Source organism: Dioscorea cayenensis, unplaced genomic scaffold (assembly GCF_009730915.1).
Source record: "Dioscorea cayenensis subsp. rotundata cultivar TDr96_F1 unplaced genomic scaffold, TDr96_F1_v2_PseudoChromosome.rev07_lg8_w22 25.fasta BLBR01001412.1, whole genome shotgun sequence".
NCBI lineage: Eukaryota > Viridiplantae > Streptophyta > Magnoliopsida > Dioscoreales > Dioscoreaceae > Dioscorea > Dioscorea cayenensis.
The window spans coordinates 42,677-67,788 of NW_024087803.1; the positions used below are offsets into that span (position 1 = coordinate 42,677).

General features: G+C 34.7%; 3 protein-coding genes across 3 annotated transcripts; all 3 read right to left on the minus strand.

Annotated features, from left to right (window-relative positions):
• Nucleotides 1-4,926: 4,926 nt before the first annotated feature.
• LOC120256372 lies at nucleotides 4,927-5,907 on the minus strand. The gene is made up of 3 exons (XM_039264071.1): nucleotides 5,847-5,907; nucleotides 5,545-5,738; nucleotides 4,927-5,457 (listed from the first exon to the last, which is right to left on the minus strand). Exons 1-3 carry the CDS (start codon nucleotides 5,905-5,907, stop codon nucleotides 4,927-4,929), a joined length of 786 nt encoding a protein of 261 aa, XP_039120005.1.
• A 10,335-nt stretch (nucleotides 5,908-16,242) lies between these two features.
• LOC120256366 lies at nucleotides 16,243-23,914 on the minus strand. Its single transcript, XM_039264065.1, has 5 exons — nucleotides 23,780-23,914; nucleotides 23,271-23,343; nucleotides 17,099-17,480; nucleotides 16,395-17,023; nucleotides 16,243-16,308 (listed from the first exon to the last, which is right to left on the minus strand). Exons 3-4 carry the CDS (start codon nucleotides 17,279-17,281, stop codon nucleotides 16,490-16,492), a joined length of 717 nt encoding a protein of 238 aa, XP_039119999.1. The 5' UTR covers nucleotides 17,282-17,480; nucleotides 23,271-23,343; nucleotides 23,780-23,914; the 3' UTR covers nucleotides 16,243-16,308; nucleotides 16,395-16,489.
• Nucleotides 17,774-18,757, minus strand: LOC120256373. The gene is made up of 4 exons (XM_039264072.1): nucleotides 18,557-18,757; nucleotides 18,262-18,487; nucleotides 17,992-18,166; nucleotides 17,774-17,882 (listed from the first exon to the last, which is right to left on the minus strand). The coding sequence occupies exons 1-4, from the start codon at nucleotides 18,755-18,757 to the stop codon at nucleotides 17,774-17,776; spliced, it is 711 nt and encodes a 236-aa protein (XP_039120006.1).
• Nucleotides 23,915-25,112: the final 1,198 nt, after the last annotated feature.

Here is a 25,112-nt window from a genome sequence, read left to right on the forward strand (position 1 = left end):
ATTATTATTATTATTATTATTATTATTATTATTATTTGATAATAATATGAATAAGTCACTCTATATATACATACCCAAAATTTTTAAGTTGGTTTTTGAAAAAGCAAAAAAAAATAAAACTAGTACTCCCAACTTCAGTATGTGAGTTAACCGCACTTCAACTCATGGCAATAGTTTATTTATTATTTTTTAAAAATGGTCATGCAAAAGTAGAAAAATAGGTATATAAACTCCTATAAAAATTATATATATGTTTAACAAAAAAATTAATTATAAAAAATTCATAAAAAAATAAACTATTTTTTTATTTTAGTATGTTGTTTTCATTTATTTTAGTTAAAAAATTAAAAGTAAAAATTAATTAATATTTTTAAAAAAATTTTGTAAGTTAATTTTTAACAAATCAAAATAAAAATTATAGGTTAATATTATTAATAAATAGTATATTTTAAAATATTTTTATAAGTTTTTCTAATGAAAATAATATAAATAAATAGTTGGTTATTGACCCATCATATATATATATATAATTATATATTATATATATAATTAAAATATTATTCATTATAATTCATTTGAAAATATTACTTTTATTTTTTAAAAAATTCTACCTCATATATTTTTAATAAATTAAATTAAAATAATAAAATTACTATATAGCCAAACATAAATTCTCAAATATTTTTGTTTTTAAGCTTTATATATAGATTTTTTTTATTGAACTTATCAATACATAATTATAAATATTTAGGATATTAATATAAAAATAAAAATAAAATGCTAAATATCGCAAAATCTCTAAAATAAAAAAACATTGCAGATTCTATGGATTTGTGAGTTTTTTCTCTTTAATCAATTATCTCTTTATGTTTTATTTTCATTATAGAGATTTTTCATTTTTTCTTGTTTGTTTTATATTTAATTTAACTTTTTTAATTTTTGTGTGATTATTTGTTGTGTAAAAATATTTATATTTGTTGAATTATTGTTAGATATTTGTTAAATATTTGTTTCATTATGAAAATTATTGTGAAAAAATGTAATATAATTGTTGTGATTAATTATTATGAAAATTTTAATTATTCATTAGATTATTTGTTAAATAATGTTGTATTTAATAATTGACTTATATATGTTTAAAGTTATTTTTTAATTGTTGTATTTGTTAATTTATTGTATAACTAGTTGAGTTAATATCTGATTATGCAGATATGATAGTGGTTTTACAGATAAACCAAATTTTTTTAGATAGATATATATTTTATATTTTTAAAATATTAATTATTATAATCTCAAGTTACAATTAATAGAATTATTTAATATTTAAAAAATTTTAAAATTTAAATTTAGCACCCGCTTAATTTTAGTTCTTCTTTCGCCCCTGCATCCGTCGGTGCTTTTCCTAAGAGATGGAAGCCAACACTATGGGTGTGTTTGGTTCGGAAGTGGAGTTCCGAAGTGATGGAAGTAGGAAGTGATTCCTTCAGTAGAAGTGGGGATTTCAGCTGGAGGTGTCTACTTCCATGTGTTTGGTTAGGAGGAAAATATCACATCAGTGACCACTTCAGGTGTTTGGATGGTAGAAGTGAAAATCTTGAAAATGTGACTTCACTAGTTCCTTGTGTTTGGTAACACCGAAGTGGGGTTATGATCACCACTTCGGTGAGGATGGGTGAGCTTACCCCATGTTTGTTAGGGATGTTATAAATTATTTGAAAATGTTAAAATACTAATTAAAAAAAATCACCCCTTCAATATTTATTTAAGTTTTTTTTAATCCATAAATTAAAAGTATGCTACGAATGGTTTATGAATACAACAAACATTTCATAAATTGGGTTAATTTAACTTTGCAATATTAATTTTTTTTTTCTTAAATTCTAAATTTAAGTTATTTTTTTTTAATCCAGAAATTAAAAGTATGCTACGAATGGTTTATGAATACAACAAACATTTCATAAATTGGGTTATTTTAACTTTGCAATATTAAATTTTTTTCTTAAACTCTAAATTTAAGTTTTTTTTTAATCCAGAAATTAAAAGTATGCTTCGAATGGTTTATGAATATAACAAACATTTCATAAATTGGGTTAATAACTTTCCAATATTTACAATTTTTTTTGGATTTTTCCTTGAACTCAAAATTAAAGTTATTGAAGTCGTTGAACTCTTTTATAACTTTAATCCGAAAATTAAAGTTTAACATGTGTTATCAATATAACAAATTTAAGTTACATAAATGGTTGTTATTTTATAGTGAAAATATTATTAACTGATTCTGATGATATTCCGGTTTATTATATTTTTTTAAAAAAGTTTTTCCTATTGATATAATTGAAGGACCAAGAATTGAAAAAACCATAAAGAGAACTTTTGAACATTGGTTGTTATGCTTGCATACAAGCAAACATCCACAAAACTTGTATTATTATAACCAAGTAACATAAGTTTATACAGAGAGCTACAAATATACACAGTTTGTACATCATTTAAACCCATGCCAACAATAGCACTTAGGATATGCAACTCCATCACCATGAAAATTAAAAAACAAACATTGAACTCATTCTCAGCACAGTCAGAGAAGAGCAACATCCAACTCCTTGTCAACATAAATACAGAATACCCATTTGATAACAATCATACAAGAACTGGAAATACAGAATACCCATTTGATAGGGAAGATAAAAGCAGATAGATATTATTCAGGCATGCGACCAGGGTTCCTTCTCAATAACTGGTCCAGTAATGCACAACATCATCATGAACAGTTATCTACCTACAGTCTACATAAATCCTTTCAGCCATCATAAACAATTTCCATCCCAAAGCCAAAAAGTCAGGTCAATCATAGCTCATTTTGCAGTCAACCCTCCAAGTCATTCTTTTGATGGATAGGGCTTGGAATCAAATTCCTGACACATTTTTCAAACTTTGCACATGAACTCCCAGGTACACCGTCTGTATGCCACTAATTTCAGAACTATAAGAAAGTCAATAATGAGTTTACTCAAGGTTTCAAATCTGCACATCAGACAACATAATCTACCGAAAGAATAGCTTGCTCCAATCATGTCCACTATCCATTGTCATCCATTTCCACTATCTATCTCTAGAGTAATTCACATTCAACCAAGGCAACATTACAAAGGATTACTGCATTGTTACACTCAGGAATACAGAAGGCATTACCCGGAAAGATGAGTTGAAAAAAATGTGGGTTTCCCAATAACTGGTGCTTCCTGTTACAAAGCCAAGTTAATGTTTTAATTAAAAGCAGTAGCACATATTTGAAAAGAATCCGAATTTACCAAATTGTTCTGCACAACATTGACAAAAGCTTTAGAGCCAGGACCATCTTTTTGTATAAATCCTGTTTGCTTGATTATATTGGTTTGCTTGATTTTCTGCATTTATTGAGCTTTTTTGGTTCTGTTGCACCTTTGGAAGGGCGCATCAAAGTATTTGCAATAGTTTTGATTACATTGTTTTGATTATTTGCATCTGACGGTGTTACAAAACTATTCCCATTACGGTTGGGCTGGTTTTCCTGTAAAATGCAAAAAATCAAGATGTATGTTTAAACAAGTTAGATTAATCACAGTCATTATATTACAAATAGGCACTGAGAGAAGCTTATCAGTCTCAAGAAGTACCTTTGACCAGTTCTTTGTGAGTAATGACATACTAATTAATCCTACTAAAACTAGTTCGGAATGTATAAATTATGCGAAGATGGATTCACCAACTTAATATTGAAGACTATATACATAAGGAGTTAGCAGACTTGGTACAGTCAGGAAGTAAAAACTTTATCAAAATCAAAATTTGATCTTTTACAGAAGTGCAAACAAACAAGAACAGATATGTGCTTAATGTAAAAGATGAAGACATAAAATCAAATTCAGATCAAAGAATCAATTCCAAACCGCCTCTTCATTTAATTATCAACCAACTGAAGCATCAACAAATCAATTATTAGAAAAAAACCACAACTTTGAGACAAAGTGGAAAATTGGACGCAGTTAAGGATATAAGAGAACAAGATTATTGATAAAAAAATAATTACGATCATATGCTGCATTTACAGGAAAAAATAATATGCTACCTTGTCATAAATTTGTACAGCGTGCCAATACATGCCCTTTCAGTTCCTCAATATTGACTTTTCTTGGAAGCAATTCGTGTTTGCTTGACATAGCTCAGGTGGTAGCAATAGCAACAATTAAGCACATTCATTGGCACATGTTCTTGAAAAAAAACAACCAAAGGGACCAAATCCTATACAAGGTGGCTGCAATGGTGGCACTTTGTCCCGCCTGATTGCCCCACCACGCTTGTATAAATCCGTTAAGAAAAAATAATCTCATGGAAAGGAGGTTTAAGTGAAAAAAATAAAATACCTACGAAACCCTAGAATTCAAATAATGCATAAAAACAACAATGTAACGCTACCTTGACACTCAAGCAAATTAGATGCGCAATGGCTGCAAAAGATTGGCATCGAAGTGCCCCTCAATTTTGCCCCGCTAGCGCTCCAATTTAAACTCTTGTGTCATATTAGAGAACAGTGCCTCAGTGCAATGTCACAAATTGCCTTTCATTATTGCCATCCTACATTACCTGAAACGAAATCCACAAACAAACAAAATAAGAACCAGAAAACCATGTTAGTGAGAGACAAACATATATCCCAACCATGCAGAGCAACATAAAGATAAGCATGTCCAGACAAAACATGAAAGAAAAAAAGACAAAACATGAAATGCATGAACAGATGCAACCACAGCAAGGTGTCCGATGCTATGTTCACCCATCACAAAACATGAGGCAGTCCTGATGCATGCAATGCACAACCATGCAATAAAATAACTAGTTACTAGAAGCAGGGATCAGTCAAGTAAGTCCGAAGCAGTAGGTGTTGAATCAAACCATCCTGGATAGAAAAGTTTCTATCCAATCCTTCCTCAGGTCCATGTCCTTCACTATGAAGCCTCTTGCCTCAATCTCATGGAATTGCAGAAAATCAAACACCTGAACCAGTTCCTTCTTTTCAAAACCATCAACCTCCATAACCTTAGCATACAAGCTTTCTGTCCAGTGTGTGGGGTTTTTAATAGCAGATGCCATTTCTCCGACCACGACAATTAGATCACCCATCATTGAAGGATTTTTTGAACCCCTGCTTGAGCGTTGTGACCTTGGTGTTGATGAGGTTGTAGGGCTGCTCACAACAAGTGGGGCAGAGTTCGCATCGGCATCATCATCACTTGGTTGTTCTACTAGTTCTTCATCAAAGTTGTTGTTATTGTTGCCTTCGTGTTCCGAGTTTTCTCCCAAATCAGCGAACACAGATGTCGCATACACGCCCGTTGCATTGTCCTCCCCGCATATAACCCGCAATGCCTCATAATGCTCAATTGGTTTGTTTATGAAAGCCTTTGCTGCCGGGTGTGCCTATATTACAGTGCCATACACGACAGGGTACAGATATAATCATGCTCCTATCATGCAAATAATACAAGTAAAGTCGGGTCATGTTACCTCGATGTAGGTTAAGGCAACCACGGGATCAAGGGTGATGGTCTTCGTGGCATCATCCCATTCGGCACCACTGAGTTCTCTCACTTTCTTTATCTCCACGTACCGTGATTTCAAAGTTCGATAATGATTTTCAACATTCTCCGCACTGAATTCAGTATTAAACCTAGCATTTACAGCAACAGCAAAGACAAATGCTGCTCGTTTGAATGATTTGTCACATTTCAACCCTTTTCGTACTTGTTCCTGCAGAAGTGGGATCAAGAAGCTATCATATTCAGCCTTCTATCGCTTGTTAGGGATACCGCGCTTGCTGCCAGAAGCCTTTGATGATGACTTCTCCATTGTATGCTCAATGCCCTCCATCGTAGCTGGAATTCTATTTGAAAATTATAACTACATAAGATTCTTAAATTTATCTGGTGTAAACTGCTGCTTGTGCAGAACCATACACATCCATATCTGATATCATGGTAACGAATGAATTATGTAACAAAATTACGAAACAAGAGATTCATGGGAAAACAAAAGAAACTGCGGCGTCATTATAAAGACAAATGAATCATGAAAAATGAAACCAAATTATGACACTGTTAAGCATGAACACAACAAAGGACAGAATGATATGAACATACAATGGAATTAGGAAGCCAGACAACAAGTGAACTAATGACAGAATACCATGAAAATAACAAGGGAAATATCAAGCGATAATACTATAAAGCTGTAAATGCATCAATAAATGGAAATAACAAGGGAAGCATGAAAATAATCGACAGGTGAAGATAAACACCTCAAGAACTGAAGATGAAAAGATGTACTCCAGACATCATAGTGTAACGAAGCAAACACATGCAGGAAAAAAATACAGGTAAAACAAACAGTTAACAAGGCAAACTGTTTATAATCAAACAAAACCACTATAAATCATCCACATATCATTTGCTATCTTGTCTCTAAGTTCAATCCATTGGCGATTCTCTTCCCGTTGTTCTCGCTGTGACCGGGGCTGTGTTGACATGATTTGCTCATCATTTTGTGTGATTTCTTCATGCATCAACATATCGTTTGGGTCAACACCTGCAATATAGTTATGCATTATGCAACATGCAAGAACTAATTTAACCTGTGTCCTGAAAGGGAAGAAAGGGTGTGATGTAAGAATCTTGAAACAATTTTTCAAGATTGCGAAAGCACGCTCTACACGAGACCGTAGCATTGAGTGTCGAAGGTTGAACAATTCCTTTGGATTTGTTGGTGCCCTTCCACTATGTTCTTTCAAGTGATACCTAGCACCTCGATACGGTGCTATGAACCCTTGCATAGTAGTATAACAGGCGTCTACAAGATAATACTTCCCTACAATAATGACACCTGTCAATTGTTCATTCGTGTTATATTTTAATTCACTAGTATTCGGTCTCCTACCTTCTATCAATTTTAATCCTTCAGGTTGTGGTCTTGCTAGTGCATCTTTTAAAATAGTAAAGTCATTTACTTACTTTGAAGAATGGATACCATTTGGGATTACATTCAATTTCCGGGTGACAATTGGAGCTAGGGGAATGAACAAAATCATCTCGAACAGCACAAACAGCTCTGAGCACGCAATTAAAATATCTACTAATCGTCTCCCCAGATCGGACAAACTCAATTCTCATAGTCCTATTTTTTGTGTTATGACCAACAACATGTAAGAAAATGGCTAACTGTTCCTCCACAGATATGTGCCACGTGTCCTGAAGGAGATGCTTGTCACGCATGATCGAGGCTAGATGCATAAAAGGACCTACATCCATCATAAGATAGATCACGCAATAATCACGACCACTCCTTAAAATACGCTCCATATGTTTTTTCCTAGTCAAGTCTCGAAACATGGACGGTTCCTTACTTCTCCCTGGCCTAGAGACATGCATATCCTCAATTAGGCAGGCAACAACCATAACAATGGTAGTAAACGCGGCAACCAATGGCCTTACACGGTCTTTAACAATCCAGCTATCCATCTACATAATTATGAACATCGTTATTGATATGAACATGCAACTACATACTGAATTCGGTATACACCAGTCGGTAAATTGTAAATTATAACAGGAAATAAGTCAGAAAATAATAAGAAACAAACCACAATGAAATAAACCAGCATGCTATCAATAGCAATAATGACAGGACACACTATGAAGATGATAATTAAAAAGGCAACAATAGCATGCTATGATAACACAATAGGTATGCAAAACAACAACAAAAGAACATGATATGAAGATGGATATGAAAAAGCAAACAATAACATAATAAATAGCATGTTATGGCAAAATATAAATCAGAAATAACTGAAACAAACTGGAGAATAAAATAGAAATGAAAACAATTGATTTAACATAAGAACTTAGGTTCGTGTTCTCCAAGTAAAAAGTGCAATGTTCTCTATACCAAAGGTATGAAGTAACTGGACCAGGCCAGGCCTCAAGACCAGTGGCAAGTCGAACCGGTGACTTTATATGAACTATAAACCCTCTTTCAAATTGTATAATCAAATACTATGATTAGGAATAAGAAACCAGAAATAACACAGAAGACTATCTACACAATAAAATGCCATGTTTAGGAATAAGAACAAGAAATAAACCAATATGATATAATTATTTATGAAACAAAGCAGTATAAAAAAAATAACATACAAACCACAAAGAAATAAACCGGTATGCTATGAATAACAACAACATAATAAGTAAACAATAAGAAGCTATGATAAGGAATAAGAAAGAGAAATACCAAACCAGAAATAAACCTGTATGAACAATACATGGATATAAAGCAACAAGCAATTAAATAAGTATGCTATGACCAGCACAACTTAATATGCAAAGAATAACATGGTATGATAAGGAACAAGAAATAAGGAATAACACAACACACATAAACCATTATGAACATGAATGACAAATAAGAACATGAAATAAACAACTTTGAAACAAGAATATGAAATAATTATTCATGAAGCGAAGCAGCGTAAAAAAGAATAAGAAACAAAACACAATGAAATAAACAAGCATGCTATCGATAACAACGATGACTGAACATGCTATGAAGATGGTAATTAAAAAGGCAACAATGAAATTAGAAACAACTGAAACAAACCGGATAACATAACAGGAATACAAAAGAACATGATATGAAGATGGATATAAAAAAGCAAACAATAACATAATAAATAGCATGTTATGGCAAAATATAAATCAGAAATAACTAAAACAAACTGGAGAATAAAACAGAAATGAAAACAATTGATTTGAGATAAGAACTTAGGTTCGTATTCTCAAAGTCAAAGTGCAATGTTCTCTGTACCAAAGGTATGAAGTAACTGGACCAGGCCAAGCCTTAAAACCAGTGGCAAGTCGAACCGGTGACTTTATATGAACTATAAACCCTCGTTCAAATTGTATAATCAAATGCTATGATTAGGAATAAGAACCAGAAATAACCCACAATGAAATAATTATTTATAAAGCAAAGCAGTGTAAAAAAGAATAAGAAACAACCCACAATGAAATAAACCAGTATGTTATCAATAAGACAGCCTAATAAGTAAACAATAACATGTTATGATAAAGAATAAGAAATGAGAAATAAACAAAACAGAAAGTAACCAATATGAATAAAAAATGGAAATAAAGCTGTAAGAAATAAACAAATATGCTATGAATAACACAGCATAATATGTAAACATGAACATGTAATCATAAGGAATAAGAAATAAGATACAAGATAATAGAAATGAACAAGTATGAATAAGAATGACGAAAAAAGTAGGCTACAAATAACACAACATAATATCTAAACATCACATGATATGATAATGAGTAAGAAATAAGGACTAACATAACGGAAATAAACAAGTATGAACAGGAATAACAAATAAACAAATATGCTATGAACAACACAACATGTGTAAACAAACATGCTATGATACGGTATAACAAATGAGAAATACAACAAAAGAAATAAACCAGTACAAATAAGAGTAACAATTAAACAAGTATGCTATGAATAACAAATATATCTAACCCAATAATATGCAGATTTGGAAATAAGAAATAAGACATGGCATCATACTGAATAAGAAATAACCAGTATGAACAAGAAATATACCACTTGAACAAATATAGCTAACATCTAAACCAGTATTAAAAAAATAAAACAAAGGGTTATCTTGCAGATCTCGAAGGAAACAATATCTGAAAGGAAAAAACTAGGCATGATCGTATATCAAAAATACCATGGTCTAAAAAAATAGAAAACAAAATTAGGTAAAAAGCAGAAAACCCATAAAGCATAAAAAAAGGGAAAAAGGGGGGAAATATATAAAAAATACCATGGTCTAAAAAAACCAGTTCTCACACATATACCTAACAAATAAACCAGTATGAAAAAATTAAACAAGAGGTTTTCTTGCAGATCTGAAAGGAAAACAAAATTTCAAGAGGAAAACCACTGAAAACAGAAAGGAACAACAACATCAAAAACAGGGTAAAAACAGACAAGATAGTAGCATAATGAAAATGGACAAAAGGGGAAATATATGAACAATAACAACAACTAACCAAAAAAATTAAAAAAAAATCTTGCAGCTATGCAAGAAACTCAAGATCCGGAGAGGGAAACCTGGAAAGTCAGAGACGAGCAGAAGACCATCTCAAAAACTTGAAGAAACAACACAATAAAAAAGGAAACACATTTGGAAATATAGAACGTCAAGAACGAAAAGGGAAAAAGAAATTAAAAAAAGAAAAAAAACAAATAGCATCGTTCGCATCCATTTCTCGGAGGGAAGATGTCTACCGAGTTAGATCTGAACGCTGGCGAACAAGGAAAACAGAATCACAGCCAAGAGAGGGATGGTGGTCACAGAGGTACAGTGATGTTCAGATGAAGATGACAGGGAGATCGGAAGTGGAGGAGGTGGACAACCCTAGAAGAGACTCGGAGACGAGAGGGAGAGGACGGGAGTGGAGGAGGCGGAGAAACCCTAGAAGAGAGACCAGGGAGAAGATAGATCTAGAGTGGAGGTGGAGAACCCTAGAAGGGAGACGAGAGGGGTGAGAGATCGGGAGAGGACGCGGAGAACCCTAGAAGAAAACCCCGGAAGTGGCCTGGGAATTGGAGAAAGGTGCGGGGAAGTCCAATGCATCACGTGACAACACGTGAGGGAAGTGAACGGCCGCAAATCCCACTTCGGGATTTTTTCTCCTGAAGTGGGTTGCTTTGGAAGTTGTCAAATCAATATTTCAAAGCTCACTTCGGCGAACCAAACAAGAAGAAGTGCTTCGGAAGTAACCGTTTCAGCCACTCGGGTTCAAATTCAGCGAACCAAACACGCCCTATATGTCTATGAAAAAAAAAGGAAAAGGTTTTCTTTTATTTTCCATGCTTGTCGGAAACCATTTAAAGCATATATAATAAATAAATAAATAAGTAAATAAAAGCCGAATAATCAATGATGCAGGCTGAGAATTGACCTGTGAGACTTTTTACGATAAAGAATAGCCTACTCTTCAAAGAAAATAAGAAAAAAAAAAAGAATGGGTCTTCCATTCCTGTGATGACACGTGTTCATTAAATGTACAAAAGTGTGATCGATGGGTCTAAAGTTAAATGAAAAAAGCTTCATATGTTAGAATTTTTAGTATTTCTTTTTCAAATGAGTCTCAAGCGATTTCGATGATTTTAACACTAGTTAATTAGAGTAGATTTTTTTTAATGGTTTTCAAATTAAGTAAAATCTGTTAGTTTATTATTTTGACTTATATATTAATTAATTAATATATAAGTTTGGTTTGAATATGTAAGTTCGGTTGTTTATGGGATTACACTTCTCATATCTATATTTGGGTTTAATAGACTCTTCACTCGAGTGAGTTGCTGGGATGCCTATCAATTGACGTTTAATCAATTAGTCTAATCATTTAAAAAAAAATAAATAAATCTCCAAAAATGAAGAAGTATAATTGGTTTCTTTCCCCATTTTACTTCCAAATATTGTGACCTTTATCTAATTCATGCCATTAGTATATTTTCACTTAAAAGACACACTCCTCATCAAACAAGATAGAAGGAAACACTCATATTCAATGAATTTTACAAAATTTAAATCAAATTTATTTATTTTTTTAAATAAAGTGGATAAACCACAAATTTAATAAAAAGGAAAGAGACTGGAGGAAACAAAGTACAACAGTGCACACAACAAACAAAACAAACTAAAGAAGTAAGAAATTGTTATCCTCACCAGGGATTAGGGGTGAGTAAAACCGGGTACCTGACCCGGTTTTTAAAACCGGATCGGGTACCCGGTTTTTCGGATCGGCAAAAGCTTGACCCGTATCCAACCCGGTTTAAATTGGGTACTAAAATCGGGTACCCAGTTTAAACCGGATCGGATATCGGATATCTGGATCCAAATTTAAACTTCATCTCCTCCATGGATTTCTTTTATATAACAACATCAACATTCATAAAAAAAAAAACAAATAAAAGAAACTTGTAACTTGTAAAGAGAATTAAAACCTTACATTATTCTCCCCACATAAAAAGTCAAAAACATAATAAAGAGTTTTACCAATCTTAGACATAAAGATTTGGAATTTTTTTCCTTTTACTTTTAATCCTAGAAGAGTTTAAATTTATTAATATGTATATATATAATATAACTATATATAAGTAACTCTTTAAGTATTTAAACGAGGGATTTTTATTTTTTTCTACTTACACCCTTGTAAAATTTTAAATTTATTAATATATATAATTAATTTAAAATTTATATGGTCTAAAAAGTAAAAAAGAAAAAAATTTATCTTCAAGGGTTTAAATGAGGGATTTGGATTTTTTTTTTCTTTTTTTCTTTTTTACTTTTTAAACCATATAAAATTTAAATTTATTATATATCTAATTATATATCTATATATAAATATATATATAAACGAATATATTAAAAACCGGATCGGATTCGGATACCCGGTTTTTAATTTCTCCCGACCCGTATCTGATCCGGTTTTCACCTTAAAAATTCGGACCGGGTACTCGACCCTTTTTTTCAGATCGGGTACCCAAAAAATTCGGGGAAAAAAACCGAATATCGGATCGGATCATCGGATCCGGATTTTTTTGCTCGCCCCTACCAGGGATGAGGAAGACATGAAACAATGAAAATAAAACGAAGGAAAAATAGGGGAATCTGAAGCCGGCGAAGTCAGCCATCTGGAGACACAGGCTTACTCAGAAACAAAGGAATTTGATTACTCCTTAGTCGAATTGGGCGTTATATCGCCTGCGAGGTCAGTGAATCTCGAGCTTAGGAAATTTAAGGAGCGCTTGTCTTCTGAACACCCACAGAAGCTTTCAGTTGGTGGGGGTTTGAATCTGCAGAAATCCAAGAGAGAGCCATATTAGCAGTTTTAAAAATGGTAGTAGAGAGTGGTGCACATATCTGGTTAAAAATACGATTGTTGTGTTCCAACCAAATATTCCAGAAGATGGCTTTGGAACAAAGATCCCAAATATTCCTAAGAATAGGATTTAAAGAGGGGATCCAATTGGTCCAAATATTTGAAACTGAGGAAGGTAGAGTTTTAGAGTTAAGCAAACATTTGAAAAAAGACCAAATGCGAACATAGATGTCGCGGTTTTAAAAAAAAAGTAATCCACTTACTTTGAGTTATTATGGCATAGAATACATGTGTCAATGGCGTAAGGATTGTAACCTTTTTTGAAAAGGTTCTCAAGTGTTAGGATTTTGTTATCCCGTGCAAGCTAACAGAATAAAGTGATTTTGCTAAGGGATTTAATTTTCCAGAATTTGGAATAGAGTTGGTTGCGAAGACCTCCATCGATTAAGAAATTGTAAAAAAGATTTGACATTGAAAGTTCCATTTTTTTTAAAAGACTAGGAGTAGGAATCTTCATGAGCATTGGAACAGACCGGCAAGGAATTAATTAAACTGGTAACATCATATGTAGTGGCAGATCTAAATGGATTACCCTGAAGATTAAGAATATGAATAAATTATTTTAAAGTAATCCAAGGATCATGACAATTCAGAAAAAGGGATTCCCAGCGGTATTTGGAGGATTGGCCCTCCAGCCATTTGTCATGCCAAAATAACGTATTTTTTCCATTACCACTTGATTTGGTTAAGCAGGACCGAAATGAATGAAGTATGGGATTAATTCCTGCCCAAAAGAATAATTTATTTCTTGGTGGTTGTGAGAATAGGAATCTTGGAGAATTTCTCTTAATATAATTAGCTTTGATTATTTTAGACCAACAAGAGTCAGATGTAGTAATAAAGTTCCACCACCATTTTCTAAGTAAAGCTTTATTGAATTCCTAAAGATCAAGGATGCCTAACCACCCATGCTTCGGGGACGACAAATTCTTTTCCAAGAGATTAATCTTATTCCTTTAGGACCCAAGTCAGGACCTTTCCAAAGAAAATCCCTCCTAATTTTGCCAATCTCGAGTATGACCCATGTGGGAAGTTTGAAAACTGATATCCATTAGACTGGGATAGAAGATAACACAGAGTTGATAAGTGTGGTACCCTTTCCCGATTTTGACCTCATGCTCTTTTTAGATTTTTGTGCATGCATTAGGGGCAAAATGGTCATTTTGCACTAGTGACATTTTTGCATGACTGTACAATAGGTTGTGTGTGAAACCAGTAGAAAATCAGGGGCAAAACGGTCTTTTCGACCCTTTTCATTTTCTTTTCTCTTGAGGGCATTATGGTCATTTCCTTGTTTTTCAAAAAAAAAACTGAAAAAAATCTGAATTTAAAGGATAAGAGAGCGACGTGACTCTCTTATCTTTCTCTCATTTCTTTCTCTCATTTGCTTCATCTCTTGTTTCCATTCATTCGGCCGAACCTTCGATTTTGAAAAAAAAATTCGTCGGCGAGCTTCTTCGGCGAATCAACGCTTCTATCATCTTCCTCTCATTCTCCTGAGCTTAGTAAGGCTTCAATTCAAGGTTTTCTCCTTATATTTTCTTCGTATTTAATTATTTTCGACAATTCTTGAAATCCTAGAAATCAATATTTGTTTAGGTTGTTTTTGGACTCAAATCGAAGCCCTCGATCTTGTGATTTATGTATGTATATGTTTGTGAATAAATTTTGCGATTTGGAGTTGTAAATCGTCGTTAAACCATTGATTTAATCATTAGAACTTGTTTTACTTTGATTTGAGGTCGTTTGGGTCCAAAATGATGTCGTTATCCCCTAAAACACTAGTGTTACATGTTCGACATGTAACTAGGCATTTGCATGCATTTTAGTTTCCATTCTTGTGTGCATGGGTTCTTAGATTCTTCGCTTGATTCTAGGTGGTGAGGCATCTTCCAAGGGGAAGGAAACTGCTAGCCAGTGAGCACGTCTCAAGGTGAGACGACGGGTTCAATGAGAGGTTTAAATGTTAGTTGCATAGATTTAATAAGAGTATGATAGTATTTCTTTATATGTTTTATATCATGAATTTGATACTAAACTAGATTTTATTTGCTATATATATCTACGAATATTTTGAGTATGGAGTTATTTGGCAAAATGATTCCAGTACACTTATGCGTATTTACTTTGGAAGAAACATGTTTACATGTAAATGTATTTTACTTGCAAATGGAATATGGATTGATGTATATTTTCATATTTACACATCATATGCTTGATTCCTCGAGTGGAAATCGGAAAGAATTGCATTGTGGTATTTGGATTTTTTTGATGGTGAGATGGACATTAGTCCGCCACTGCAGTGGATGGGTTCCACGGTCCGGCCTAATGGGAGGCGGCGTGGTTAACCCTGGTTTACCCTGGTCAAGAGGTGCACGGAGCAATTGACAGGGAGTCTTTTATGTAAGAAACCCGGGGTCACCACACGGGAATCTCAGGGGCCAACACCAAGGAAGGCAGTATTGTGAATTTTTAAAAGTATTAAAACACCTTCGTGGTCCCGTAGCTAGTCGCGGCCACGATTAGCTTGGGAATTATTTGAGGCCAGACTGTATTTTGAGCGGGGCTCAATGTATTGGAAAATGTTACTTATCTGTACCATTTATGAATTATTGTGTTAACTATTCACTTGTGGAATACTTGGAATTCCTTTTATATGTTAGGTGCTGTTTGGTTCAAGGGAATGAAATTTGATAGGAATAAGATAGGAATGACAATAAGGGGGAATGGATTAGGAATAAAAAAAACTGTGTTTGGTTGGATGGTATGGGAGAGTAATTCATTGGGAATGGAAAAAGTAAAAAAAAGAAATATGTGGGAAATGTATTTTATGCCCTTATTAAAAGAATATTAAATAAATAAATATATTAGTTAATAATATTATTTTATTTCCAATATGTTACCATTATTGCTATATTTTAAATCTTTTTTATTTTGTATAATTAATTTTACTATTAATCTTCATTATTATTATTATTTTGTTTTTAACAATTATATTATTTGTATTTTTATTATTTTATAATTAATTTGATTTTTTTATTATTATTGATTTTTTTAGAATATTATTTTATTTGTATTATATTATTATTATTGTAATATTGTTTTATTTGTAATATATTATCATTATTATTTTTTTATAATGGCATCAACATTTTTTTAAAATATAAATATACATAAATATGCATTTTGTTGGTCACTTATTTTCCTGCAAATCTTACAACATTCCAAACTGGTGCAGTGAGTTCCATTTAATAACCTGGCCAAACAACATTCAATTAATCAGTCATGATCAATTTATAAAATAGACATTGTGAGAAAAAAACTTAATATGAATAATGATACCAGGTGGGGAAAACGATGATCTTGCTAGAAATACTCGACAAAAACGCAGTTTCCTGCTATCCGGTAAGTTGAAAAAAATTTTCATTTGTGTCTCATTATCTAGGCAATTCTTGCAAGATGAACATTGCCTCATCGTCCGTCAACCCATCAATTTCAAATATAATTTCACCTAGCAATCTTATCTTTTCTTCAAGCTCTGTACGAGCAACTTTCTGTGCCTCATCGCGGGCTGCTTCATGAGCTTCTTCGCGATTTGCAGAATCAGCTATAGCTTGAAAGCCTGGACCAACCATTTCTGCAAAGTTATTCAAATTGTCATTTAGTTTATCAAATGATTGGTCCGTTGTTGGCACTTTCCGCTTACGACGTATTTTTGAGGTACTAGCATCAGATACCATGGGTGACTGAGTAGGAATAGGTTCTTCTATTGACATAAAAAAATCATTGGTGGCCATTTCAAAGAAAGCCCTGTCATCATTCAAATTAATGTTCTCATGTTGATAATGCTCTGCATCATCACCAATATCTCCTCCTGCAGTACCCTGTGCTCTATCTTTTGCAAATACTTGGGCAAGGTCATTGAAAAATGGAAAAGATTTTCCATAAAGACCCGCAGCTTCTTTATGAGCCTACGTTGCAATGAAAAGTACAATTAGTAATACAAAAAATATATATAAATTTACCGAATAAAAATTTTCATATACCTTGACATACTCATCATACGCACTTTTATCACATTCGATAGTGCACCGTTCGTGATTCCAAACAAACCCACTTATTCCTAGTATGTCGGCAATTACAGTGGTTTTGTTCCTAAATAATTTCACTCGAGACTCGATATTGGGGACTGTCTTTAGTGTTGTTTGGGGAATTTTCTCCTTCATCATCCTTTCTAATTGAATTTGGTACCCGTTCCTGAACCCATTTTCTGTCTTCCAATAAGGATTTGTAGATAACTTAACTGTTGAGTCAATAAGCGCTCTATCCTCATCTACAGTCCAGAAATGCTTGTTTTGTCCCCTGTCCCTTGATTGTGATTGTGATTGTGATTGTGGCTGTGATTGTGATTATGAATCCATACTAAACCTACCACCAAAAAAAAAAACAATCTCATATACAAGAAGACATATTGAGCAAGTAAATCATATTCAAGTGTCACACAAAACACAAATGACATAATTATGAAGTACCAACCAAATATGTTTCATGACACATGTTGCCAAAATCCACAATGAGTACAATCTCACAAAAAATAATAACTAGAGAGAAATAAAATACATAGAAGCACATATGGGCATTATGTAAATATGAAATAGTACCCGTCAACCTAAACGCCAACTATTATACATATCGATAGACATGTCAAGTCTAAATTGAGTCTATTCATCAGTTGGTACAACAGCTGTGATATTTTCCATATCATCTTCTTCTTGTTCCTCCAAGTTCAAATTATCAATTTCATCTTCGGCGAGGTCTTCTGCCATCTCCCTCATAATAAAATTATGTAATAGGCAACACGCGTTGATGATACGTCATTGAGTGATTATACTATAGAAACTTGGACTGGATAAAATTTTCCACCGATTTTTTAGAAGACCAAATGCCCTCTCGATCACATTTCTCGCACTTGCATGTTTCATATTTGAAAAATTCTTGAGGTGTGCGTGGTTGATGTCCATCAGCCCAGACACTTAAGTGATAACGTTGCCCTCGAAATGGAGCAAGAAAACCAGGACAATTTGCATATCCAGCGTCCACTAAATAGTAGAAACCTAACAAATGTAAAAAAAACACAATTCATTTTATGTACCATTGTGTTAGTAATATTAGATAGACAAAAAAAATTTTAGATGCACATCTTATTTACCATTAGGAACTCTCAACCCATTAGGCTTCGTTATGGCATTCCTAAGAACTCGACCATCATGAGCTGAACCTTCCCAACCAGATAATACATATGTAAATTGCATATCTTGATCATAAACACCGAGTATGTTAGTTGTTATTTCAGACTTTCTTGATCTATATCTTGGACGATCAACTTTAGGCACATTTATACGGATGTGTGTGCCATCCAACGCTCCTAGACAACACTATGATCGAAAAAAATGTCACTTACAAAATATAAATAAAACCAAAAAGGAAAAAGTTAAATTATTTACCTTAAACCACTTCCACCTAAAGTCAATTGAGTTTTCGGGTACAGGTTCTGGTTTTTTCAATAGAACACCGTGGCAAAGAATGACTGACTTCAACACAGCATGGAAATGTCGGCTAACTGTTTCTCCAGATCGGACGAAATCAAATTTAATTATCCTATTCTTAACATGATGTGCTATAATGTTAAGAAACATTGCAGTCATTTCTTAGACCCTGACATTTACAGTGCCTCGCAACCCACCAGTAGTAGTTAGTAATTGACACAAATTATGGAAACATCGTCGGTCCATACGTAACTTATCGACGCATTTTATATCGCTTTCATAAACCACGCGGTAAAGGTATTCTTGTTGTTTACGGCACTGTGTAGATGTTGATTCAATTTCCCACCGAATAATTTTATTTCTATGGTTTCGTTGCTTGATTGCACATGTGGCTATCATGAGGCTTAGTGCGTAGATGTAACACATAATCATTGCAGCATATCATTGAAGTTGTTAAATATTCTTCATATCTAAATAACAATCACATGCATAACAGTTTAGTTAGTCATTACCATTGTATTTGCGTGCATTTGTGTGGCAAGACTTCATTAAATACTAATTAAAATATTTTTCATATCTAGAATTTCATCTCAGAACAAAGCTGTTATTTGATTAGAGGAGTAATTAATTAATCACCATCATATCTCATGTACTTTCTAATTGATTATAATTAATTATATTCACATTAAATTGGTCGTATATGGATCCACGTGCAATGCTATTGATCCTGATTTAATGAGTAAGTGGAATCAATGAAACACATATGCAAACCATTATAATAAAGAAATGAAATTTGGTGATGACTCTTGTTAATCAGAATCCATCCAAAGGTAGAATAAATAAATTGATTATAATTAATTATATTCACATTAAATTGGTCTTATATGGATCCACGTGCAATGACATTGATCCTGATTTAATTCATGAGTAAGTGGAATCAAGGAAAGCAAAGAAATGAACATGCAATGTATTTTTGCTTGTTTTATAAAGCATAAGATTTTGATGTCAGTATACCATTTTCACCGGGTGTGAGATAACAAGATAAATCAAGATAAGTCTTACATAAAAATAATCAATTATCAATATACTAAATACATGACACCATAAACCATAACAAATAGGTGAAAGCCACAAAGAAATTAATAAAACTAGGATGAAGGAAGTTGGCATGCACAAGTAGCCATGGCACTAATTGAAACTTTAGTTTGACATCAAGTTAAACCTTGGATCATGCAGTAGTATTTTTATTGCTTTTTGGTAATTGAGAGGAACACAAAAAAGTCCCTCATGTCCTCAAAGAGAACTAGAGGACCAAGATTTCCTTCTCACTTCATGGTTGGATTTGCCTACCACACATTATAAACAAGTTGTACAAAAAATGAAATCTTCTTCCATCCCCAAACTCTAGATAAGACAAATATATATGCATAAAGCCTAGATAAGACAAATATATATTGCAATGTTTGGAAGCAAGCTAGTCATCACAAATGCTGGATATAGAAACATAGGAACAAGAACATTAGAAGAAATGGGGAAAGCAAACAAGTAAATTCAAAGCATTAATTCTATCGTTGCAAAATAAGTCAGGATGTAGTGCTGGCTATTCTAAAATAATTCTATAGTTGCAAAATAAGTCAGGATTAATTTCCTTAAAAGAATCACAAGACACAAAAAGAGGGATTCAAGAAGGGATACCAAGAGAGAGAGAGAGCAGGAGAAGAAGTTGATGGATCAGCAATGGAGGAGAAGCTATGCACACCTTAGCCGGGAGAGCACCGATCAAAGTGGTGGCTTTGAAGGAGGATGGCGAGTGAGGAAATCGGTGAGAGAGGAAAAGTAGGGCTAGATGGAGGCTGGTTCTCTCTGAGTTTGTCTCACAGACCAAAGAAAACTATTAAATTGGTTGAAAATACAATTAAAGTGAGGCGGTAAGATGGTCATTTTGTGTTCCCGATTAGCCATTCCTGATAAAAATGGATGAATCCCAATCAAGCATCTACCCTCATCTCATTCCTCACACAATCCTCCCTCATACCTATGCCTGCCAACCAAACAAAGGATTAAAGCCCATTCCCAATCCACTCCCACTCTATTCCTTTGAACCAAACAGCACCTTAGTATTATTCTGATTACTATTATGTGAAATACTTTGTTACTCTGTTATTTCTATGCTGTCACCACTCACTGAGTAACATCTGTTACTCAGTACTCTCTGTTCTTTTTCCTCAAGCTACGACGTTGGACTGGGTTGTGTTGGGCAAGCAGTAGGGTGACCTACCATTTTTCTCCTTGTTTAGGTTAGTGCATTATGCATTTAAATTTTATGGATCCACTAGACTGGAGTTTTGTGTACTATTTTGTTCTTGTATTTGTATCTTCTGGTTATGTTTGGAACCCTGGTTGGTTCTGTAGTGGAGGTTGTCTCCCTCTTTAGTTCGTTGTGGTAGCTGGATTGTTTGGAGCCTTACGATGACTAGGAGGTAGGATGCTGTAGGGTCCACTCCTTATTATCGTGGCGATTGCTACGTGCCCGACTAGGGTCGGGGCGTGACAATTTTAGTGGTATCAGAGCTAGAGGTTTAGGGTGATCTTAGTCCGAATCCTAAGTTTGAAATTTAGTAGATCCAATTACTGATTTGCATCTAACATAAGTGTCTGTAGGGGTTAAGTTTGGAATTTGTTTTTCCTTTTTCCTTTCAGCTAGAATGTCAGCACAACGTCCACGTGCGCATCGAGGAGTTGGTATTCCTTTTGAGGAACCTTCTCCTGTCCAACCTCCTTCTCCCTTTTGGCACGAGGTCAGTTCAGGATATGAGCCTGTTGTGGTAGCCTCAGTGCATATTCCATATATTCCAGACCCTGAGCCTAATATTGGAACTCCAAGAGTAGTACCACCACCGGAAGCTCTTCAAATCTTTAAGGCATATTGGGATGCCTAAGGTCGTCAGGCGACATACCAGGAATATCGTGATTTCCTTGGTTATTGGAGTCTGTTTGGGGGACAGCCCTGTACTGAGCCAGTATTTGTGCCACCACCATTCCTTCCAGTTCTTTCAGTTAAACCAGTATCGATAGAAAACGACAAGATTAGTCAAAGCTTAACTTTGCCCAAGTTATCGAAGGAAGTAGTTCAGTTTGTTTTGAGGGCTGAGAAATTGGTCATTGAAGGTAAATGCCTTTGTGAAAATCTAGCCAAGAGAAGAAACTCAGACTTCTCAAGGGCATCCTGGCGTAGTAAGAGTAAGGGCACATTTTCAGATTTTATTAGATCTAGCTCAGTTAAACTGCCGTCCGAGCAAGTGGCCAGTCGAAGAGGTACTACATCTGTGAGTGGCAATTTGAGAGGAAAGTCGACTGGAAATGTTCCCAGATGCCGGAACTGCAACAAATTTCATTTTGGTACATGTCGTGAGCCACGCAGATGCTATCAGTGTGGGCAGACATGCCACCTTAAGTCAGCATGTCCCCAGTTAGGCCGTGGAGTACCAGGGTCAATAACTCCCCCTGCAGGACGACAGAATCTGTCACGCCCCAACCCTAGCCAGGCACGTGGCAATCGCCACGACAACAAGGAGTAGACCCTACAGCGTCCCACTCCTAGTCACCGTAAGGCTCAAACAACCCTGCTAACAACACTACTAAAGAAAGATACAAGGTCCACAACAGGACTAGCCAGGGTTCCACATACAACCGAAAAGATATAACAACAAGGTACAGAAACAGTACACAAAACCCGAGTTTAGTGGATCCATAAAATTTACATGCACACTGCACTAACCTAAACAAAAAAAAGGGGTGGTCAGCCTACTGCCTGCCCAGCACAACCCAGTCTAACATCGCAGCCTGAGAAAGAAGAACAGAGAGTACTGAGTAACAGATGTTACCCAGTGAGTGGTGACAACATAGATATAATAGAGTAGAAGAGTATTCCAACTAGTAATTACCATAACAATAACAACATATAAGAGTAGATCAAGGTAGTCAACAGATTAACAATTCACACCATAATTCAAAAATTGTACAGGTAAATAATATTTTCAAATACATTAAGCACCGTTCAAAATACAGGCTGGCCTCAAACAATTCCCAAGCTAATCGTGGCCGCGACTAGCTACAGGACCACCAAGGTGTTTTAAGACTTTTAAAACTTAAAATACTGCGTTCCTTGGTGTTGGCCACTGAGATTCCCTTGTGGTGATCCCGGGTTTCTCACATAAAAGACCCCCTGTCAATGGCTCCGCGCACCTCTTGACCAGGGTAAACTCAGGGTTGACCACGCCACCTCCCATTAGGCTGGACCGTGGAACCCCACACTGCAGTGTCGGCCTAATGTCCGCCGTCACCATCAAAATCCAAATACGATAATGCAATACTTTCCGATTGTAACTCGAGGAATCAAGCATACGATGCTTAAATACGGAAATGTACATCAATCCATATTGCTTTTGCATGTAAAATACATATACATATATACGTAAACATGTATCTTTCAAAATATACATGTATAAGTATACTTGAATCGTTTTTGCCAAAATAACTCCATACTCAAAATATCCGAAGATATATATATATAGCAAATGAAATCTGGTTTAGCATCAAATTCATGATATAAAACATATAAAGAAATACTATCATACTCTAAATCTATGCAATTAACAATTAAACCACTCACTAAACCCGTCGTCTCGTCTTGAGACGCGCTCACAGGTCGGCAATTTTCTTCCCCTGAGAGGAAGCTTCGCCACCTAGAGTCAAACAAAGAATCCAACAACCAATGAACACAAGAATGAAAACTAAAATGCATGCAAATGCAAGGTTACATGTCGAACATGTAACTCTAAGTGTTAGGAGATAACGACGTCATTTTGGACACAAACGACCTCAGATCAAAGTAAAACAAGTTCCAATGGATTCCAAGGAAGAAGATCTTCGATTTGGACCAAAGAAATGCAAGAAAGGCCAAGTAAACCGGGTCTTAATCAATGGTTAAACGACGATTTACAACTCCAAATCGCGAAATTTCTTCACAAACATAAACATACATGAGTCACAAGATTGAGGGCTCCGATTTAAGTCTAAAAACAACTCAAACCAATAATGATTTCTAGGGTTTCGAGGATTTTCAAAAATAATTAAATACGAAGAAAATACAAGGAGAAAAACCTTGAATCAAAGTCTTACCAAGCTCAAGAGAATGAGAGGAAGAGCATAGAAACGTTAATTTGCCGAAATAGCTCATCGACGAATTTTTTTAAAAAATCTCTCTCGGCCGAATGAAGAAGAAATGGAATGAAAACAAGAAGGAAAGAAGGAGAAAGAGAAATGAGAGGGATGAGAGCCACGTTGCTCTCTTATCCCTTAAATTTTCAGTTTTCTTTTTTTTTTATAACAAAAAGCTGAAATTACCAAAATGCCCCTCAAGAGAAAAGAAAGAGGAATTAGTCCAAAAGACCATTTTGCCCCTGGTTTTTGGCTGGTTTTCACACACAACTTACTGTGCAGTCATGCAAATATGCCACTAGTGCAAAATGACCATTTCGCCCCTAATGCATGCACAAAAATCGAAAAAGAGCATGAGGTCAATATCGGGACAAGGTACCACAGAATCAGTCGAAGGGTGTACAGTCTACTAGATCTACACCAATTGCTCCAACCAGATCAGTTGATGCTATCAATATTACACAAGGTGAAACATAGACCCGTTCTCAAACCCGAGCTTACGCTAGGACCAATGAGAAAGCCGAGGACAGACCCAACGTGATTACAGGTACTGTATCAATTTTTTCAGTATAATGCATATGTTTTGATAGACCTAGGGTCAGAGAGATCTTTTGGGTAGCACTACATTTGCATGTCATGTCGACATGATAGCTTCTCCTTTATACTGTGGCCTAGTGATCCAAACGTCATTTGGGGACGAGATTGTCAGAGAGGTAGTTTTCCGAGGATGTCCTATCAAGGTGAAGGGTTTAGACTTTGAGGCAGATTTGATTCCACTGGAGAGGCGAGATTTTGATGCCATACTTGGGATGGATTGGCTGAACAGGCATAGAGCCGCCATTGACTGCTTCAGGAAAGAAGTGATCCTGCAGATCTCTCATGGATCTAGTATTGCACTTGAGGGTGAAAGAAAGGTTTTTTCGAGGTGTGTGATATCTTCTGTTAAAGCAAGGAAACTTTTGCGTAAAGGATGTGAAGCATATCTGGCCAATATAGTGGATACAAGAATTGTTAGACCAAACTTCAAGGATGTCCCCATTGTTCAAGAGTTTGAGGATATATTTTCTATTGAATTGCCTGGATTACTTCCGGATCGAGAGTTTGAGTTTGCTATTAACTTGCGACCTGATACTGCTCCAATCTTCATTTTTCCGTATCGCATGGCACCAACAGAGCTTAAGGAGTTAAAAGAGCACTTACAATATTTAGTAGACAAATGGTTTGTATGGCAGAGTGTATCATCTTGGGGTGCACCAGTTCTCTTTGTGAAGAAGAAAAATTATTCTTTTAGATT

What these genes read in the sequence shown, in the direction of transcription:
- LOC120256366 (XM_039264065.1), bottom strand. Translation starts at nt 17,281, where the DNA reads ATGATGAAGGAGAAAATTCCCCAAACAACACTAAAGACAGTCCCCAAT. An exon ending in CGTATGATGAGTATGTCAAG is followed by an intron (nt 17,024 to 17,098) that starts GTATATGAAAAT and finishes ATTGCAACGTAG; the next exon opens with GCTCATAAAGAAGCTGCGGG.
- LOC120256373 (XM_039264072.1), bottom strand. Translation starts at nt 18,757, where the DNA reads ATGACTGCAATGTTTCTTAACATTATAGCACATCATGTTAAGAATAGG. An exon ending in TTAGGTGGAAGTGGTTTAAG is followed by an intron (nt 18,488 to 18,556) that starts GTAAATAATTTA and finishes TTTCGATCATAG; the next exon opens with TGTTGTCTAGGAGCGTTGGA. An exon ending in TGTGATCGAGAGGGCATTTG is followed by an intron (nt 17,883 to 17,991) that starts GTCTTCTAAAAA and finishes TTTTATTATGAG; the next exon opens with GGAGATGGCAGAAGACCTCG.
- LOC120256372 (XM_039264071.1), bottom strand. Translation starts at nt 5,907, where the DNA reads ATGGAGGGCATTGAGCATACAATGGAGAAGTCATCATCAAAGGCTTCT. An exon ending in GGCTTCTGGCAGCAAGCGCG is followed by an intron (nt 5,739 to 5,846) that starts GTATCCCTAACA and finishes TCAAACGAGCAG; the next exon opens with CATTTGTCTTTGCTGTTGCT. An exon ending in TTGCCTTAACCTACATCGAG is followed by an intron (nt 5,458 to 5,544) that starts GTAACATGACCC and finishes ACTGTAATATAG; the next exon opens with GCACACCCGGCAGCAAAGGC.